The sequence below is a fragment of the Opisthocomus hoazin genome, chromosome 2, assembly GCF_030867145.1.
Source record: "Opisthocomus hoazin isolate bOpiHoa1 chromosome 2, bOpiHoa1.hap1, whole genome shotgun sequence".
NCBI lineage: Eukaryota > Metazoa > Chordata > Aves > Opisthocomiformes > Opisthocomidae > Opisthocomus > Opisthocomus hoazin.
In genome coordinates, this window is record NC_134415.1 from 81284859 (window position 1) to 81305805 (window position 20947).

The 20947-nt window shown below is 41.8% G+C and overlaps 1 protein-coding gene across 1 annotated transcript in view; it reads left to right on the plus strand.

The window, feature by feature from the left end:
• PREP (prolyl endopeptidase) overlaps nt 1-20947 on the plus strand; it is a 118277-nt gene that overhangs the window by 25523 nt on the left and 71807 nt on the right. Inside the window, exon 7 of the mRNA XM_075414300.1 lies at nt 4828-4933. Coding sequence (XP_075270415.1) covers nt 4828-4933 — 106 coding nt within the window. The remainder of the gene's footprint in view (nt 1-4827; nt 4934-20947) is intronic.

A 20947-nucleotide genomic window follows, 5' to 3' on the forward strand; every position in this document is an offset into this window, starting at 1 on the left:
GTGTCCTGGTGGACGACAGGTTAACCATGAGCCAGCAGTGTGCCCTGGCTGCCAAGAAAGCCAATGGGATCCTGGGGTGCATCAAGAAGAGTGTGGCCAGCAGGACGAGGGAGGTTCTCCTTCCCCTCTACACTGCCCTGGTGAGGCCTCATCTAGTGTACTGTGTCCAGTTCTGGGCTCCCCAGTTCAAGAAAGATGAAGAGCTACTGGAGAGAGTTCAGCGGAGGGCTACGAGGATGATGAGGGGACTGGAACATCTCTCCTATGAGGAGAGGTTGAGGGAACTGGGCTTGTTCAGCCTGAAGAAGAGAAGGCTGCGAGGGGACCTTATAAATTCTTACAAATATCTGAATGGTGGGTGTCAGGAGGATGGGGCCAGGCTCTTTTCAGTGGTGCCCAGCGACAGGACAAGGGGCAATGGGCACAAACTGAGGCACAGGAAGTTCCGTCTGAACATGAGGAAGAACTTCTTCCCTCTGAGGGTGACGGAGCACTGGAACAGGCTGCCCAGGGAGGTTGTGGAGTCTCCTTCTCTGGAGATATTCAAGACCCGCCTGGACAAGATCCTGTGCAGCCTGCTGTAGGTGCCCCTGCTTCGGCAGGAGGGTTGGACTAGATGACCCACAGAGGTCCCTTCCAACCCCTACTATTCTGTGATTCTGTGATTCTGTGACTATGACTGAAAGAATTTGGTGTGTTATAGTCTTAACTATAACTTCTATTTGTATATACCACTGGCAGTTATTTAGCAAGTTTTATGAAATGATGAGGAAGAGAAGGAAATTTGGTGCTTTTACAAGTACGAACAGTTGCTTAAGCAGCGTATTGCAGTCACTAGTTTAGTGAAAACTGACACCTGCAGTGAATGTTTGTCTAAAAACAGTGAAGATGCTTCTTTAAAAAAAAAAATTGCCTAATCTTTGTTTGCATTTCTGGATATACTCCCATCTTGGAAGGAGTAGGCAAAATGTCTTAATTTTGCAGGCTGCCCTGCTAAAGCTATCTTAGCTGTTGCATATAGTGGGGTGTTTTTGGTCCAGTAGGAATCTTAGGTGTTGTTTACTATTTTCCTTGTGAGCTTTCAGCTGTATGGACCTTTTAGTTGTATGCACAATGGTGCAAATATTAACCAAAGTAAATCTAAGAAGTAATTACAATATAGGAATAAGATTTTTTTTTTATATATGTTTAGGGCCAAATGGAAAGTTTCCAGAAGTCAGATTAATATTCTGTGACTAGGGGTATAAATTTCCCTTGGATGTTGTCATATAAGAATGTGGACAGGAAACAGCCTTCTGTATCAGCTGTTCATGAAACATCTAGATCTGGTAATTTTGCAATATGCTCAAAACAGCTCAGTCCGGAGAGGAAAACTTTACATTGATGACTTCCTGTTACTTCCTGGCTTTCCTTGATTGACTTGCACTTTCAAAAGCTTTACCAGGAAACAGAGTATGTTTGCAAAGCCTGAGTAGAAAGAAGGATTCATTGATGACTTCATGTACCAGCAGTCACCATTTTGGAAATTTTCTCATGTGTGTATGTGTAAAAGCATGTGTAAAAGCAAACCAAGAAGCTTCATGGGAAAATTTATAATGTGGTTGTAGCTGATAATGTTCATTTACCAGCAACATTAGATTTTTGTGTGTGTAAACCTAGTGAAAACGGAAAAAATGAAAATTCTGTAAGCATCATTTAGTTTGCCAAAATACGCAAATGTACCCTTAAAATGACCAGCTTGGATGGTTTCTAAGAAATTTCGTACTGCATTGTGACAGAAAACACGCCTTACAAATTCCGTCACTTGAGAACTTGAGGGGAAATCTGATGTGAATTAAGTAACTGTCACTCAGATGGACTAAGCTGCCAGCCTGTTTCCACCTCTGAGATGGGAGTTCTGGCATGTACCTTAAGGCAGCCAGAAATCTAAAGCTAACCTCTACCACTTGGATAATTCTTGCTGTTGTATGTTGTACAGTGAATAACAGTATTAAGTAGATGAATATTCAGCTTTTGTCTTGAAAATATAGATGGACAGAGCAGCTATGCAGAGCAAGCATGTTTGCCATATGCCAAGTGCCACCTTGATGGTTTTCACTGTGCTGCCATTGTGAGCAACTAAATTTTGGTTTTCCCATTCAAACAACACATTCCAATTAAACTCTGCTGCTCTGTACATAGTACTGTGATGGCATGTGTAGAGGTGTGCATGTATCAGAAAAGTGATCTTACAGGGCTTGATTCACCAAGAGTCTGAGCCTAGAGTGATTAGATGAACCTGGATCATAGAATCATAGAATGGTTTGGGTTGGAAGGGATCTTATAGACCATCTAGTTCCAACGCCCTTGCAGTGGGCAGGAACACCTTCCACTAGACCAGGTTGCTGAAAGCCCCATCCAACCTGACCTTGAACACTTCCAGGGAGGGGGCATCCAGAGCTTCTCTGGGCAACCTGTTCCAGTGCCTCACCACCCTCATAGTAAAGAATTTCTTATATCTAATGAAAATCTACCCTCTTTCAGTTTAAAGCCATTATCCCTTGTCCTATCACTCCATGCCTTTGTCAAGAGTCCCTCTCCAGCTTTCTGGTAGGCCCCCTTCAGGTACTGGAAGGCTGCTCTAAGGTCTTCCTGGAGCCTTCTCTTCTCCAGGCTGAACAAGCCCAAATCTCTCAGCCTTACCTCACAGGAGAGGTGCTCCAGCCCTTGGATCATTTTTGTGGCCCTTCTCTGGCTCCGCTCCAAGAGGTCCATTGCTGCTTTTGCTGCGGGCTCCAGAGCTGGATGCAGGATTCCAGGTGGGTTCTCACCAGAGCAGAGTAGAGGGGCAGAATCACCTCCCTCAACCTGCTGGCCATGCTGCGTTTGATGGAGCCCAGGATACGGTTTGCCTTCTGGGCTGCGAGCATACATTGCTGGGTCATGTTGAGCTTGTAGTCAGCCAGCACCCCCAAGTCCTTCTCCTCAGGGCTTCTCTCAATCCGTTCTCTTCCCAGCCTGTATTTGTGTTTGTGACTGCCCTGATCCATGTGCAGGGCCTTGTACTTGGCCTTGTTGAACTTCGTGAGGTTCTTACAGGCGCACCTCATGAGCCTGTCCATGTCCCTCTGGATGGCAGAGAGATTTCAACATATCTAAGATATTCACAGGCTCAAACACTGACTGTGCTGGAGCTGCTAGGGAGAGGAAGCATGGTGAGGAGCAGCAGTCAGTTTATGTAGACCTGTAAGATGCACTGAGGGCCCATTTTAAGAAGTTAGCGACAAACTCTTTTCTGTAGGTTCAGTTTAGCTGACAGGTTACACAGTAAAAAAAGGGTGCTTACACAGGGATCAAAATAAAGACTGAGATAAATGACTCTTTCACTTAAACATTAGCAGTTTCAGCAGCACAGTTTTTTCTTTGATTGATAAGCAGGTGCAATACTGGTACCTCTTTGCATCTCTTAAAATACCTAAATTAATATGTGTATCCCAAATTACTGATATTCAGTGAGACACATGTCACTGGTCCTTCTCATGTCACTGCTGGGCTCCATTTATTTCCATAGTATTTGGGGAAGAGGAGGTGGCTTTTCTTTTGCATGGAATTGATACCTTGATAAAGGAGTTTGGGAGTTCAGAAGTTTTGATGTCATCTTCATGAGAAACTTCAGGGGTTTTTTGGAGAAAAGCCACTGATCGCTCCGTTGCGTCTTTACAAAGATGGCTAAGTTAGCAAATATTTGATTTGAATACTGACGTAGTCAGTGACGAAAGATAAATTGGACACCCACATTACCAGATGTGGCTGCCCTGTAGGTTTCTGAGAAATTTCTATTGAGCAACATAAAGCTATGTTTTAATTGATGTAGGAGTGCTCTCTTTGAGTACAGTAGTTCAGTTGCAGCCTGGCAATCCAGTTGATCACAAGACTAAACAGTGCTTTCTACTCAACACAGTGGATTCAGTTAAACTTCTCCATGTTGAAGGCATTGACTGTGAGATATTTTTGTGGCTTGTGTTTTTGGTGTTTTGTGGGTTTTTTTTTCTTCCTGCCAGCAAGTTGCAGTTTCAGACTGTTTATACTGAGTCCGTTGTTAGTTACTGAAATGTCAGGTCAGTGCTGCACATTAGTTGTTGTATTGGGTTTATGCGGCAAGGTTTTGGTACTGGGGGAGGCTGCAAGGGTGGCTTCTGTAAGAGGCCAGGCTTACCCCCATGTTGGACAGACCCAGTGCCAGCTGGCACCAGGACGGACCCACCACTGCTCGAAGCTGAGCCCATCAGCGCCTCTGTGATAACACATTTAAGAAAGGGCAAAAAATGCTGCACAACAGCTGTCAGAGAGGAGTGAGAATATGTGAGAGAAACAACCCTGCAGACACCAAGGACAATGAAGAAGGAAGGGGAGGAGGTGCTTCAGGTGCCAGGGCAGAGATTCCCCTGCAGCCTGTGGAGAAGACCATGGTGAAGCATGTTGTCCTCCTGCAGCCCATGGGTGTCCATGGTGGAGCAGATATCCACCCTGACTCATTTAGACGCCTTTTTAGCTGGAATACTTCTAGTAATTACAAACTTTTTTTAGTTCGCGGTGGAAATAAGCAGATAATGCTGTTTGGTTTTGATCTCCTGAAATGTCATCAGACTATACTGATGTTATTTGTTGATGTAAGCGATGAGTGTGGGTTCTTGGTAAGTTCTGGTATTCCATAAACATCTGCTCACTCAACTAGCTGTAGCATCAATTTATTTTTTTGCTAGGTGTTTAGGGACTCACTTATTGGGTTGGGTGGTTTATTTTTTGCAGAGGATGAAATGTCTTTAATTTTTCTGTAACTTCTTACAGGTATCAGACGATGGTCGATATGTCTTGCTATCTATCCGAGAAGGTTGTGATCCAGTGAACAGACTGTGGTACTGTGATTTACAGACAGAGCCTCAGGGTATATCAGGTATGTTTTCTTCCTTTCTAAGTTTTGGTTTATTCTAAGACAATATAAGGCTTGAAATACTTTATATATGATTAAATATATGTATTTAAATATGCTTATTGCTTAACCTCTTCTCTTTTTTTATAATGCAGAGATCATGAGAAAATATGCACTGCTTCTGCTGGCATTCCATTTTCTGTTATATATCAGTAGATGGAAAACTCCATTCTTAGTCCTGTAGTTTGTTTAAAAGGTCACAAGGAAAAAATGAGATGATATAAGCAACCTTACCAGTGTGTGTTCCATTTCTTTCTACACCACTAATACTTTTCCATGTTCAATTTTTTTACATTTTAAAAGTTCATGTGTCTCCCTTCAAGAGCTAATCTCCCTTTTTTGAAAAAGGTACCTGGTTTATAGGTAATATTTTTTTTTTCTCCCTATAGTACTAGGAAACAAACATAAATCCTCTAATATTTTAGTAATACAACTTTGCTTTGTAACATGATTATTGTTACAGTAGAAATATCTACTCGTATTTTGAATACACGTTCGTGAAATGCTCCTTCATAGAATGGTTTGGGTTGGAAGGGACCTTTTAAAAAAAAAAAACAAAAAAAGGATCATCCAGTTCCAGCCACCCCTGCCATGGGCCAGGACACCTTCCACCAGACCAGGTTGCTCAGAGCTCCATCCAGCCTGACCTTGAACAATTCCAGAGAGGGGGCAGCCACAACTGCTTCAGGCAACCTGTTCCAGTCTTTTTCCTTGCGTTCCAGTTGGATTAAATTTTGACTTTTGTGTATTTCACTTTTTAGCCTTAATGGTATGGGCTGAAAGTATGGTACTTGGCTCCATATGGCTATTGTTGATGATTGGCATAGTTAGTTGTTTTACTGATTGGTGGATTTGTGTTTCCAGAGTATTGGATTATTGAAATCTCTTCCTCAGTATGTGCTTTGTGTAGAACGCAACTTAGGTCGCTGTTTCTTTGCGGCTTCTGTCTTCGAAAGCTTCAGAAACAGAATTAATACTGCAGTAGCTCCTTGTTAAATATTGGATCTCAAGAAACTTGTTCTCTTGCCCGTAGACAGAATATTTGAGGCTTATGAGTGTGATTAGAGCTGATAGCAGCTCTGCATTACGGAGCGTATAGTTCTGTTTCTCCCTGCCTTTATTACACTATGTGATTGTGTGGTCTTCCCTTAGTTCATTAACAAGTCTTAGTACAATATTTGGAATTTTGTTGAGTTAAGTGTTAGTGATGATAGTTAACAGCTTTATACTGCTTTCTGTGGGAGTATTAGTTTTGTTTTGTGGGCATGTCATTATATCCTTTTATAAAGGATATTTCTTAATTACTTCTGAACTTGTCTTGCACATCTGAGTAGTCGTTTAATGTCCTCTTGAATGTATAGAATGGCAAGCTTAATCAAAATTATTACAGATGCTTTCCGTGGGACTTTTACAAACATAAAATTGTGTAGATAAAACTGTTTAGTATAGTGAAGCATTTTCATAAATGATAAATTGCGTTGTCATTCAAGTTGACATTTTACAGCTAGAGATAGAATACATAAAAAACATAGCTCTCCTCCCATATTCACCCTCCCATTTATAGATACACTGGACAGCCTTGAAGAGAATACTAGCATTGAGCCTTGAAAGACCATGGATGAGATAATGAAGCTTCTGTTTTGTACTACCTGGTATAAGGTAAACCTACAGTTTAACCTTTTCCAGGCTTAGAAATGCTTTTTTAAAGAAGTTTTTTCTCTGAACCGGTCTTTGACTTGCCTTCCTATTTGTTTATTGTTGGGTAGGAGTTGTTCCATCCCTCCAAATTCTCCCTTTTTGCATACAAGAGGAAAGATCTAGCTGTAACCATTTGCTTGCACAAATTATAATATAAACTTACAAACTCTCGGTATCTGTCTCACTAAGTTGCCAAATGCATTTTCAGTATAAAGAGTCTTATCTTTACCCATGTCTTTCTGCCTCCATGTTAGTAAGCACAGATGTAATAGTAAACATCTGGGATGTTTCCTGGACTTGATCTTCTATGCAAATGTAAACAACTTGAACCACTGGTCCTTCAGCCTTTGGTGGACAGAGGCCAGAAGTTGAGCCAGCAGTAGTGTATGTAAGCTTAATTCTTGGCTCTATCAATGTAGACCCCAAGAGGTGTAATTTTAGTTCAACTTGTAATTTACTGGGACAGCAAGTGTAGGAGAGGTTGCTTGTGAATTTAGGGGAAATGAATGCCAAATTTCATTATTTAAACTGTTTCAGACAAGTAAATAAGCAGCTTTAGAAAAACGGAGTTTAATGATAAGTCTGTGTCTTGACTGAAGACTTGCATTTAGCTGCCAGTTTGTACAGACTACTCAGTGGTATCTCAAGGTATGTTCAGATGGGTTAAGATTAAGTGATGCTTAGAGAATTATGTATAACAGAAGCACGTTCTTAACAAAACCCTGAGATACAAAAGTACTTGTTACTCTATCTGGCTCTTGTTACTCTATCTGTAAAATACTGTGTTCAGTACAAGGGTCTATGTAAGTATCAAACACTGTCACTTGTTATGAAACTTAGAGAATCAAGTGTATTGGAAAAATATCTGTACTTTTAAAACGTATTACATTATCCTTCTGTCTTTTAGAACAGACTTTATTTATGAATAGACCTCATACTTTTGGTGACATTTAAGAGATTGCTTGCCATTTTCCTCCTTCAAAACTATTGAGTGTTGAAACTGAGCCTTTCTACCTGACCTGTTTACAATGATCTGTTTGTTCAAAAATCTATTCAGAATACCTCATTTAGTTTTGAAAAAATTATAAAGGAAAGTAGGCTAGCTAGTGTATTTCCTGTGTCCTAGATGGTACTTGATATAGATAAATAATTAGATTTTCAGGCACATGTTTTTTCTGCCCTGCTTGTTCTTTTAATCCAGGTTGTCCAAGAATACACCAGTTCGTTAGAAGATTTTCTTTTTGTGCTTTAGATCTTTCAAGTCTCAAACTTCTTTAGGCTTATTCAGAGGGCATCCAACACAAAAGGCAGTGAAGCCTTTTTGGAAGGTAACAGGCAGTAACATTTTACATGGCATCCATTATTTATATCATGTATTTCTTTGTGAAAAGCAAAAGTTAATGGATGAGATTCTAATTCTTATGAAGTTTGTGGCAAAACCCTAATTATAGAATCACACGCTTCAGCAGATTGTTTTTAAAGCGCTCAGTAGTATATATTGTTTATAAAATAAAGTTTCAATCAGAGAATCATGAACTTCTCTTTTTTAAAATACTTTGTTTCAAGGTTAACATACCACTGCATAATTTGAAATGCTACCTGAAAAAAAAAAAAGAAGCATTACTTAGAATTGCACAAAAATGCGAAGAACTGATTCTCATCTGTGACTTACTACTTGAAAAACCTATTTCAGAATGTCATGTTAACTAACTTAGGGGCACCTTTCTTGATTTTTTGATTGCTAGTAGTGCATTCTTTCCCTTTGACAGGAGGAAAGCAAGTTTCTGAGTTGTTTAAACAATTTTCATTTAGAACAACATGTTCTAGTAGTCAAGATGTACGACCACTGAAGAGTCAGTTTCTTTTCCTTTTGATACTGAGGCCTTGTGGAGTCAACTGTAGTTCTGTTACTGTTTCTTAGAGATGATGGTTGCAATGATAAAGGCTGCTTATTTGGCCTCCTTGCTAACAAATGGCTGTGAAGAAGTCATGAAGTTCAGTGTGGCAACCTCAGTACTGACTGCCAAAATGCCAGGTGGTTGTCTGTAGGAAAACTGCAGGGATGTTGGTGATGTGCAGTTCCTTATGGTTATAGATCAATAGTTTATTCCCAAGATAGAGAAACTTATCTTTTTACTGGGACATAAATATCCATATTTCATGATTTAAGAAAAGTGGGATAATTTGATTTTTTAAAAAATAGTGCAATTACTTGTTTACACCTGTGTATATTTTCGTTGTTCAAAACCAAAGAAAATGAGTTCTGAAAACTAAAAATAAATGCTGTTATTAACGCTTTTTGCTTCTGAAAAAAACAGAAGGAATTTCTTGGAGATATGAGACGTGAAGGTGTCTCGCTTTCATGTTAGGAACTGTAACAGCCAAAAAGTAGAAGAGGAGAAAGTCTCCTCTACCTGTAGATTAGATGTAAATTTCAAAGGAAGGGGTGAAAATAGCAGGGTGCATTGAAAGAGTGAGTGTGTGTGCACGTTCCCTAAACAACTTTCTTTTCTTTTGTACCTGTGGCAAATTTAGCATTAGAAAATTATGCATAATATGTCTTTCAGTGGGAAGGATGTCAGGACAAAATAACAAAACACAACCAAAAGGTTGCGTCAGACCTAATAACCAAAAAGTTGCATCAGACCTAGGTCCAAGTGTGTCCTGATGTACTATATGAAAAATTGGTCGCTTGTTTCATACCTAAGATGCATCAGATCTTTTAATTATTGAATCTTTTTATAGTGTTGGTAGTAACTTCTATGTTAATCTGAAGGAAACCGATATTATTGAAACCACAAACTGCTAACTTCTTGCCTGTTTATTACAGTGATATATGTTTCACAGCTTTAAAGTTGAATTCTTTAATGTCACACTTCATCATTTAGCTGTTACTGTACTGATGATGGTCTTCATTTCTAGGCAGAGTTAAAGTGGCAGTAATAGTTGTTTGGTTGGTTTGTAACTGTTGTTGTCCTGGGACTCTGTCCTCAAGATTAAAACTAAGAAGCCCTACATGAGTCAACAGGAATGCGACAAATTGAAAAATATAGTTTCTTGAAAACAATCCAGCCTTACCAAAAAGAAGCACTAAGTTGCTCTGTTCAATGAAGACTGTGCAAAGAAATTTCTCTTAGCAATAACACGTCATCAACACCATCCTGTGAATGAAACAAGAATTTTTTTTCCTTCTCCTAAGACTAAATGATTATTAGTTCTGTAGGACAGATGAGTAACTTAAATAGATTTTACCCTGTTTGAGTTTAGTTAGTTAAGAGATGTCTTCATTGCATGGTGTGTACAGTGGTAGAGTTTATTAACATTTGTTATTAGCTACTTTATCTAATAGTCTGTTTCATTAAAACGGTGAAAAAACAGTAGTTTGTCTCATCCAAAGTTGAAGCCAAATGATCTGCTTTTTCACAATTTAGTGTGTTTTGAAAGTTCATAATTATAATTTGATCTTGTCCAATCCCAAAATGTCTTCATTCTGGTTTTATAGCAAATGAAAACACACGCTGAAAAACACCCCGTGTTAGGGAGCAGTGAGAAAACGGGAGAAAATATATTTGCCCTCTTCAAAGAATAGTGTGGTACGTTTTCATAGTGTGCCCCTTAATCAGTAGTGATCTCCAAAACTGACCTGATAAAAATCTGATTTCCAGGGCAGCTGGGTTCCAGTTGTCCTAGTAACACTAATAATTGCAATTAATAAAGTCTTATAAACAAGCAACATAATTAGTGCTATCCTCACAGGTTAAAAATGCACTGAAAGCAACAAAAAGACAGCTCCCATCTTACTTCAGTGTATAATGTGTACCTTTTATATTGTATTTCCTGAAAAGGAGAAGATGAGTCTGAAATACTTGGCACCCTTCTACGAGGGTCCCTGTCCACGTACACTCTACTCCCTTTTTTGCTGTTGCTAAAACAGAGACCTGACGCAGATTTCACAACCAAAAGTGGGGAAGGAGCAAAACAGACATAGTTTGTATTTGTGTTGTTCTTGGTACCATCCTCCTGCTGGAAGTCCAAGGTCCGTCAGATTTTCTGGCTGATCGAAACGTGTGTTCAGGCTTCCCACTGCTTCATCGTAGGGATGGGGCACGCTGCCTGTGTGACTCGGGGGCAATGGCTGTGCAGTAGCAGGTTGGCCACAGCCTGTACTCTGACACTGAAGCCAAGAGGTGCATGCCAGCTCACCTCTGTGTCAGAGATCTCTTCCTCCAGGGTACCATAACTGTGTCCAAATTGCCTGTTGGGAATGATTTTGGCAAATGCTGTCCCCCAGACTGTGACTGCGTACTGCCTGCTAATTGACACAGACTGAAAATGTGATGGGGGATGTGCTAGCAGTTAAATAGTGCAGAAGTCATGGAGCAGTGCTTCAGGCCTGTGCTCCACCTCTTTTGTATACTTAGGTGTGTATATATATGGCCAGGTTGATTGCACACAGCAGCCTGTTTTGTGTTAATTTCTTCTACAGCCGGGGATGTGAATTACCTGGCATAGAGTATAGACTTCTTGTCATTACATGCTTCCAGCTGAGCTATTCAGGAGCTGAGGAGATGGCAATGTTGGGTGATGGACACAAGTGAGGAAAGGAAGCAATACAGTTGCAATTTTCCTGAATGAAAGGTATGTTCCTTTAAGAAGCAGTGGTCACAAAACGGGAGTGGTAGAAATATTAGTATGATGGTAATGACTGTAATAATTTCTATCAGAAAGTTGTTTTAAGGAAACGGAGAGGTAAACATAAAAGATGGTCTCATCTCTCCTTTTTTCTCTGTGTGCATGTCTGGTATCTTTCACCAAGCGCTGACTTGTGAGGTACAGGATTGCTTAGGTTGGAAGGGACCTCTTGAGACCATTTAGTCCATCCCCTTTGCTCAAGGAGAGTCAGCTAGAACAGGTTGCCCAGGACCGTGTCTGATTGGGTGTTAAATATCTCTGCTGATACTCTCCACAACCTCTCTGAGCAACCTGGTGCCAGTGTTTGACCACTCCACATTGAAGTGTTTTCTTGTGTTTCTATTTAATTTCCTATTTTTTCTGGAGCCCACTGCCTCTTTACCTGCCCGTGTGCACTACCGAGGAAAGTCTGGGCTCCCTCTTCTTTATTCCCTCCCATCAGGTATTTATATACATTGATAAGATCACCCCGAGCCTTCTCTTGTACATGCTGAGAAGTTGGAGCTTCCTCAGCCTTTTCTCATATATGCTTCAGTCCCTTAATCATGTTTGTGGCCCTGTGCTGGGTTTGCTCCAGTAATTCCATATGTTTCTTGTACTGGGGAGACTGGAACTCGATACAGCACTCAGGATGTGGCTGCCTCAGTGCTGAGCAGAGAGGAGGAATTGCCTCCCTTGATCTGCTGGTAACCTTCTTAATGCAGCACAGGATGCTGTTTTTCTGCTTCGATACAAGGGCACGTTGGTGGCTCAGGGTCAGCATGTTGTCCAGCAGGGCTCCAGGGTCCTTGTCTGCAGAGCTGCTTTCAAGTGCCTGGGATTATTCTTACCTAGATGCAGGACTTTGTTTTTCCTCCTGTTGAACTGCATGAGATTCCTCTCAGCCCAATTCACCAGCCTATCCTGATCACGCTGAATGGCACCACAACAATCTGATTTATCAGCTGCTCCCCTCAGTTTTGTATCATCTGTGAACTTGCTCAGGGTGCACACTTCCCCAGCATGCAGGTCACTAGTGAAGATCTTAAAGAGTATTAGCCCCGGTATCAACCTCTGGGGTGAACCACTAGTGACTTGTCTCCAACCAAACTTCAGCTGAGGTCGCCTGCAACTTCCACATACACAACCAGTTCTTCTTTGTTTGTAAGTATCATGTCAAGCAGAGCACCTTTCTTTCTTTGGCTTCTTAGTCAGCTTGGGAAGTTATCATCAAGCCACTCTAGAATTCTCCTAGACTGCTGGAGCCCTGCTGCATTGTCCTTCCAGCAGATACCACAGCAGTTAAATTTCCACTGTAAGGAGTAAGGCCTGTGAACATGAGGCTTCTTCCAGTTTTCTGAAGAAGGTAGCATCTACTACTACTTCCTGATCGGGAAGTCTATAGCATATACCCACTATGGTAGTACCTCTGTTGGTCTGCCTGCTAATCTTGATCCGTAAGCTCTTGGCTGGCCCTAGATCTGTCCCAAGGCACAGCTCCGTGAATTCCACTTGCTCTTTCACATAAAGCGCAACTCCCCTCCTCGCCTTCCCAGCCTGTCCTTCCTAAAGAACCTTTATCCATCCATTGCAGCAGTCCAGTCCTGTGAGCTATCCCACCATGTCTCTGTGATCCCAGTGAGGTCATAGCACGGAAACTGCACAGACTTCTGACTCCTCCTGTTCTTTCCCTGTGTTGTGTGCATCGGTGTAGAGGCAGTTCAGGCAGGGACCCAAGCATGCTGATTCCCCAGTATAGGCTTGAGAGCTTGCTTCATGAGGCTGTTCTGCAGGCAGTTCCTTCTTTACGCGCCTGCACTTGGAGAGGTTCCACTTCAGCTCTGTTCTGTCGATTGCTGTGTCCCTTCTGTACCTGTCACCCGAGCCCTTGGCTTGCCTGCCTCATCTGCAACTTCCTTAATTGTTCGTTGAAGAACCTCTTTCTCATCTGTCATTTCTGGTTTAAAGCTCTGCTTAGCAGGTTGGTCAGCCTGCAAGGATAGTTTTGCCTTGCTTAGTCAGGTAGATAATGGTACAGCAGTAGTACAGGATGAGATAACCTAGAGTAGGTACTGAATCATTGGTTTCTCTAATGGATGTGTATGGATAGATGTCTTCTGTTCCTTATTTGCAGCCTGTTTTCTATGGAAATAAGAGCTGCTTAATCCCACTTTTCTTTTTGAGCCATTGGCTCCCAGATTCAATCAGCTGTGCTGAGAAGGTAGGAGTCCCAGTGGTGCACCCCTCGCAAGAATGCACAGGAGGCCAAGTGGCCAGGGAGAGAAGATAACCTGTTAGGTAGGGGCTGTGGCATAAATCTGATCTTGTTATACCTTGAATAGTCACTCAGATGAGCAACTTTATGAATGCCTGAGAAGGCTTCAGAAGAAATTTTTGTCTTATTAGACTTGAGACACTTTCAGTCAAGGTCCTCTCGCCTGTGAATTATCAGAGACAGGAAAGTCAATGTAAGACCTTCAGCTGTGACATTAGGAGCTCTCTTCTGTGTGAGTTCTCTGATGACACTCTGCTTACGCTGAATCTTAATATAAATTGAGTTAAAATGTCAGCCGACTTGCTACAAATCTGTACACAAGGTTCCATTAGTTCCAGTGTTCAGAGACTGAAGTGCCTCTTCATTGCATACAAGACTCTGCTTATATGCTTTGTGGACTTTGAAGAGGCACCCTTCCTGTGTGTTTGTTTACTCGGATTGTTAGAGTGTTCAGCGGGGCTTTGTCATTGCAGGGGGTTGTGATGACCTGAGATGGCACAGTTTCAGAACTGATCCATGGGTTAGAAGGAGCAGTAATAAGCACAACTAGGTTTCTAGAGAGCTCCTTAAACAACCCGGGTTTTGTTCTGACTTTTCTCAGAGGTGACAACTGTAAGTCATAGATCAATTTATAGTGTGTTAGACAAGTGTGTTCTCAGAGTTGAAATAAAGTCTAACTGCTATAACTGGGAAAATACACTAGAGTATCATAGCAAGGGAGTATTAGGTGATGTGGTGGTATATGATTTAAAGGACATATAGGGTGGACAAATAGTGTAGTTCTCTTTGGTTTCAAATTTGTGTGCCCACTTTCTTGAATGGGCTGTTAACGGAGAGGTGGGTTGGGTATGTAATAACAAGGCTAAGCTTCTCTAAACCACCTGTTCATTAAGCTCATCCCACAGCTAGTTGCATCGTTGACTGCTATGAGATCCAAAGTGTGGATGAGATGATTAATGAATTTTCTTATATTATGCTGTGCTGCAGGAATTTGGTCACTGCTGAATTCTGTGTTGGAGGTAAAGTGAGGATCACTTCCAGACCCTACATGTGTTAGAGGAGATGATGGACCGAATTTACCTGTTTAGACCATTAGCTGAGGCTCCTGCGTTCCTGTGCTCCCCCTGTAGCTATTATGCAGAAAGAATCGGTGTGAAATCTCAGGATGATTCAGTCCATGTGGAATACAAGTAGTCCTCTGGACAGGTCTGGACCTCTGTGCTGACTGCAAAGGGTGCCCATGGCTGTTAGCTCACGTCCTCCTAAAAATAAAGGGAGGTGAAGAAAAGGAAAAGACCATAAAACTGAAAGCCACTTTTAAAAATTAAAACAAGAACATTCCTCCTGTGACATTTGAAAAAAGTACAAAGCTGAGGTGAGAGAAAAAGTTACCTGATTAAGACACAGGTGTTTGTGAAAGATCTCAGAAAAAGATAACTAGTTACAGGACTATTTGAGCATTAGTTATGTCAGAAATTGTACTGACTGGCAAAGATGAAATGAGGGGAAAATGATAAGTGAAAGAAAATGTTAGGCTGTTATACGTAGGATCTAGCAGGTAACACATCTGATATAGATGCTTCTTGTATGTTTTAAGGACAGAGTGCTTTGGCAGTGAAACTCCAATTTAATGACCCCAAAGAGGTGAAATAACATTAGATTAGAAAGAGGAGAGGCTCTGATTATTTCAAGCAAAATGCCTTTATATTGTGGGGATGCTTGCTGAGGAAAGACACGTATAAACAGTCTGAATTTGCAACTGAAAGCTGAGATGAGCACTGTGTTTTTATTTATTTATTTTTAACACCATGTTAAGGTAATGTTGACTAAACTAGTTCCAGGATTGTTGAAATTGATTGACCAAAGAAAGCTTCTGTCAAATGTGCCAGAGACAGGGCTGTGGTTTTGTAATGAGGAGAAGAAAAAAAACAGAGCTGGTAATTGAGGGAGAGGACCTAATATACAGAACGCACCTTCAAAACGGAAGGGGCATGACTGCTCTTCTCGTATTGTAAATGGTCTTGTAGTAATTCTGTACTTAGGTTGTCGTACCCCCTGCACCCCTCTTTTTTTCTGTACTAGACCCCTGACACCCTTGTTCCCTGTGACACTTCCAGTGTTTGGATCTGTCCTTCAAAATCTAACAGAGGCTGGTTATAGGACTGCCCTTATCCTGTTGAATTTCTTTGAGATACATCAGAATTTAAATAGTTTGAGCAGCAGGTAAAAATAAGTGCTTGTGTGTCTACTTAAGGCCTAAAGTCACACTACCACTGTAGAAGCTCGCATGCTCAGTGTATGGAGTATGTTTCTCTACAGCAGCATCCTGGCTGGACCAGGAAGGCTGAAGGATGGCTTGACATATCTGACTTCTCTTGTCTAGATGGGGCAAAATGAAAGGTAGGACTTCCCTTAACTACAAAGCGATCAAGGTACTAAACTACTATCCCAGACGTTTTATAGGCGTGTTACGTGTTGCTAGCTCAGCTCATACTGAATAATAATGTTCTGGTTTCTAGGTTGAGGCCCTTGTATGAAGTGAAAGACATTTGTGTTGCCATGAAGTTATTCATAGTTTGGATCCCTTTGATGGTGTGCTGTACAGCTTATTTAGAAATAGTAGCTGCTTTTATAATTTTTCCTATTTTAAGAAGGCCTTAAGAAAAAAATTTGGAAAATTCCGTGCAATATGGCAGTATTACACTGGGTATAATTAGAGGTTGGGAGGTGGCAGATTTCATATGAGCATATGCAACTTTAAGTTCTCTCTGTCGTGCGTAGAAATTATGATACAGTTTTTTCATTATTATATCTTTGGGGGTTTGTTTGTTTTAGCTGAACTAGTTGAATTCATCACATAGGTGAGCATCCAGGAGGGGTTATACTCTTGCGGAGTGTTTCAAGTCTGGTATCAACTGATTTCCCATAGTTCTGAATTTATTTGTATTGTAAAGTCAGTTTAGAAAGTTATGTTGCAGTTTCTCATTGCAGTAACGAGTAACATTGCACCCACGAGTGCTGAGGGAGCTGGCAGATGTCATTGCTGAGCCACTCTCCATCATCTTTGAGAGGTCCTGGAGGACAGGAGAGGTGCCCGAGGACTGGAGAAAGGCCAGTGTCATTCCAATCTTCAAAAAGGGCAAGAAGGAAAACCCAGGGAACTACAGGCCAGTCAGCCTCACCTCCATCCTGGGAAAGGTGATGGAGCAGCTTATCCTGGAGGCCATCAACAAGCAAGTGGAGGAAAAGAAGGTTATCAGGAGTAGTCAGCATGGATTCACCAAGGGGAAATCATGCCTGACCAATCTGATAGCTTTCTACGATGACATGACTGGCTGGGTAGATGAAGGGAGAGCCGTGGATGTTGTCTACCTTTGACTTCAGCAAGGCTTTCGACACAGTCTCCCATAATATCCTCCTAGGGAAGCTGAGGAAGTGTGGGCTAGATGAGTGGTCGGTGAAGTGGATAGAGAACTGGCTGAATGACAGAACTCAGAGGGTTGTCATCAGCGGCGCTGAGTCTAGTTGGAGGCTGGTAACAAGTGGTGTCCCCCAGGGGTCAGTACTGGGCCCAGCCTTGTTTAACTTCTTCATCAATGACCTGGATGAAGAGTTAGAATGTAGCCTCAGCAGGTTTGCTGGTGATACCAAACTGGGAGGTGTGGTAGATACACCGGAAGGCTGTGCTGCCATTCAGCGTGACCTGGATAGGCTGGAAAGCTGGGCAGGGAGGAACCTGATGAGGTTCAACAAGGGCAAATGCAGGGTCCTGCACCTGGGGAGGAGCAACCCCATGCACCAGTACAGGCTTGGGGTGGACCTGCTGGAGAGCAGCTCTGCGGAGAGGGACCTGGGTGTCCTGGTGGATGACAGGTTAACCATGAGCCAGCAGTGTGCCCTGGCTGCCAAGAAAGCCAATGGGATCCTGGGGTGCATCAAGAAGAGTGTGGCCAGCAGGTGGAGGGAGGTTCTCCTTCCCCTCTACACTGCCCTGGTGAGGCCTCATCTAGAGTACTGTGTCCAGTTCTGGGCTCCCCAGTTCAAGAAAGATGAAGAGCTACTGGAGAGAGTCCAGCGGAGGGCTACAAGGATGATGAGGGGACTGGAACATCTCCCCTACGAGGAGAGGCTGAGGGAGCTGGGCTTGTTCAGCCTGAAGAAGAGAAGGCTGTGAGGGGACCTAATATATACTTACAAATAACTGAGGGGTGGGTGTCAGGAGGATGGGGCCAAGCTCTTTTCAGTAGTGCCCAGCGACAGGACAAGGGGCAATGGGCACAAACTGAAGCACAGGAAGTTCCGTCTGAACATGAGGACGAACTTCTTCCCTCTGAGGGTGACGGAGCCCTGGAACAGGCTGCCCAGGGAGGTGGTGGAGTCTCCTTCTCTGGAGATATTCAAGACCTGCCTGGACAAGGTTCTCTACAGCCCAATGTAGGCCGGAGGGTTGGACTAGATGACCCACGGAGGTCCCTTCCAACCCCTTCCGTTCTGTGATTCTGTAACGTAAATATGCTGTACCTAGGGAGGGTTGTTAGAATTAAGTTGACCAGCTCATGTGTGGAATTTGTTTCTAACTTAGTGTATATTAGAAATGTGGCACAACTGTTTTGACATTTCTTTACGTATATGTTGAGACCTGCTTTCTCAGAGTAAAGTTTTGTTTTGTTGGTAAGAAAGACAAATAAACCCCCCAAAACTTGTACAATACAGTATTTGGTTGAATTATTCTGCTTAAATTTGCAGGATAGCATGGAGAAGGGGGGGGGGAGAGGATCCATCTTGTGAAAGCGAAGAAGAAACAGAAATGCAAAACGAAACAGTGTTTCATGTGTGGAAATGAGGAACACTTATCAAATATCTGTCTGACAGAACTCGGAAGATGACTGTGAATTCAGGGATGAGTCAGCCACTGTGGGATTTATTGAGCAGCACAATATAACCCATAACAGGCTTACAGGAGTTCAGAGATGTCGTTCCCCAGCAGATGTAAGGAGAATGCGTATTGTTCCCTTTTTACTTTTATTTACACGTAGCCTGTTTCTATAGCAAGTAAAGGATTTACTTTTTAGTATCGTTAAATTCATTAGTTTCTGGCTGTTTTGAAAAAAATAATGCAACAGGATAAGCATACCCTATTGAAAAAAGAAATCTGTAAAGCCTTTTTTGGCTCCTTAATTTGTGATTTTTTTTCCCCATATTTATGCCGAATTACACGCCTATGCTGTTTTTATTGGATATCTAGACAATACAAATAAGTAAGTAAATATGCAGCTTTTCCATCTTAGAGGCTGAAAGGGAAGATCCAGTTTGTCCCACAAGAATCAGCAAGAACTGGAACAGAAGGAAATAAAAAGATCACCCCTTTTTGCTAACAATCTATTAGTAGTAGAAACAATGCCTTGCTTTCCAAAGCAGCAGAATAATATTGTCTCTCCTCCCAGGTGGTGCTGGGGTTTTTTGCAGCTTGTTTAAGCTTTTCTTTATCCCAATGGTGTTGTTTTCTGACTGAGAGACTGGTAGGCAGTAATGCTAAATCAAAATGCTTTGTTGTTTTGAGGTGCCCGACGTAGGTTTTAGCTTACTTACCTTTAGTTATCTTTGTTGTTTTAAATAATTTCCATTTTTTCACAGTACGTGATGCTTCCATTTACAACAATGGAAGTCACCTTCAGTCGTCTTGCTAGTGAAGAAGGATTCTGTACTGGGCCTTACAAATAAGGAGCATAATGTATATATCCATGTTTTGTCCCATATTGGATAGATCTGCAACATGATCTGGACATTACAACACTTAAATACTTCAGTATTTATCTTTCAGATTCTTTGGTACCCCATGGAACTTTGAATGTGGATGTTGTCTCTTGCCTTCAGATGAGCTTCTTAGCTTCGACATTATATGTATTGTAATCAAATCAGAATCTAAAAGTGGTATTTAAAGTACTTGGGGAAAACATGTTTCTTGATTGAATCATCTCCTGGGACCTCCGTCACTTCTGTGCATTTCAGTATAGTGTTCTAGGTGTCAGCCAGTCCAAAGTAGATTGCTTTGTAGAGGGAACCTCTGGCTTACCTTTCTCACAAGTTATCTTTTTGTGAAACATGGTTTGCCCAATATTTGCAACTTCATTACTGCTTTAGTAATCTTGAGTTAAAGCATTTCATTAATTTCCTGCACAGCAGGAGTAGTGGCTTCTCTTTACATGTACTCCCTTTAAATTATAAGTGAGGAGATAATGATACCATTAAAGACTCTGTGCAAGCATGAGATTTTATTAGTTCTGCTGTATTGAGGTGTCCTGGTTTCGTCTGGGACAGAGTTAATTTTGTTCCTAGTAGCTGCTGTGTTTTGGATTTAATACCAGAAGAATGTTGATAACACAGTGATGTGTTTAACTGTTGCTAAGATATCAAGGACTTTTTTTTCAGTTTCCCATGTTCAGCTAACGAGCAGGTGTGCAGGAGCTGGGAGGGAGCACAGCCAGGCAGCCAGCCCAGGCTGGCCGATGGAAGTATTCCATACCATGGACATCATGCTCAGTTTATGGATGGGGTTGGCTGAGGGGGACAGGAACCCCCTTTTTCCCTGTGAGTTCTGACTTTTTCTGCAAGTTTGGTGAAATCTGCAAGTTCTGCGATCACTGCTTAGGGACTGGCTGTGCAGTCATTGGGCGGTGAGAAAATTGTATTGTCTATAGCTTGTTTTGCATATTCTTTATAATTAGTAGTATTCCTTTCTTTATTGTCTTATTAAACGGTCTTTATCTCAGTCCATGAATTTTACTTTTTGTCCGTTCTCCTCTCCATCCCACGGTGGGGGTGGAGGAGCGGGTGAGCAGCTGTGTGGTCCTAGGTGCCAACTGCTGGGTTAAACCACGACAGGAGGGCACTTTTGTCTTGTGCATTCATCAATTCTCGATATGTTGCAGTGGCTGTGGAGCAGTGGAAAGTAACTTGCCCTGTGTTAGGCAGAAAATGATCTTGACTCCAAGTGGAGATCACATCTATAAATGGGAGTAGATTATTTCTAAACGTTTAAGAAATTTAAAGGATTTGACTTGCTTATTTCTACGCTTGAAACTTGAAGTGTGTCGCATAGCGCTTCCTCCTTTACTATATGTGATTACTCATGATATTTTGTCAACAGCCATAGGTTAATTGAATTTGCAGTGCAATCTTCTGTAATAATCCTTGTCAGTTTGTTTTTCCCGGAAGATAAGCTACACAGCAATGTTTCCGTTTCTTACCATGAACACTACAGGGAGCATCTGAGCATCTTTTCTGCTTCCCAGGCTAACTAAAAGGTTCTTCATGCTTCCCTTCCCCCACTTCAC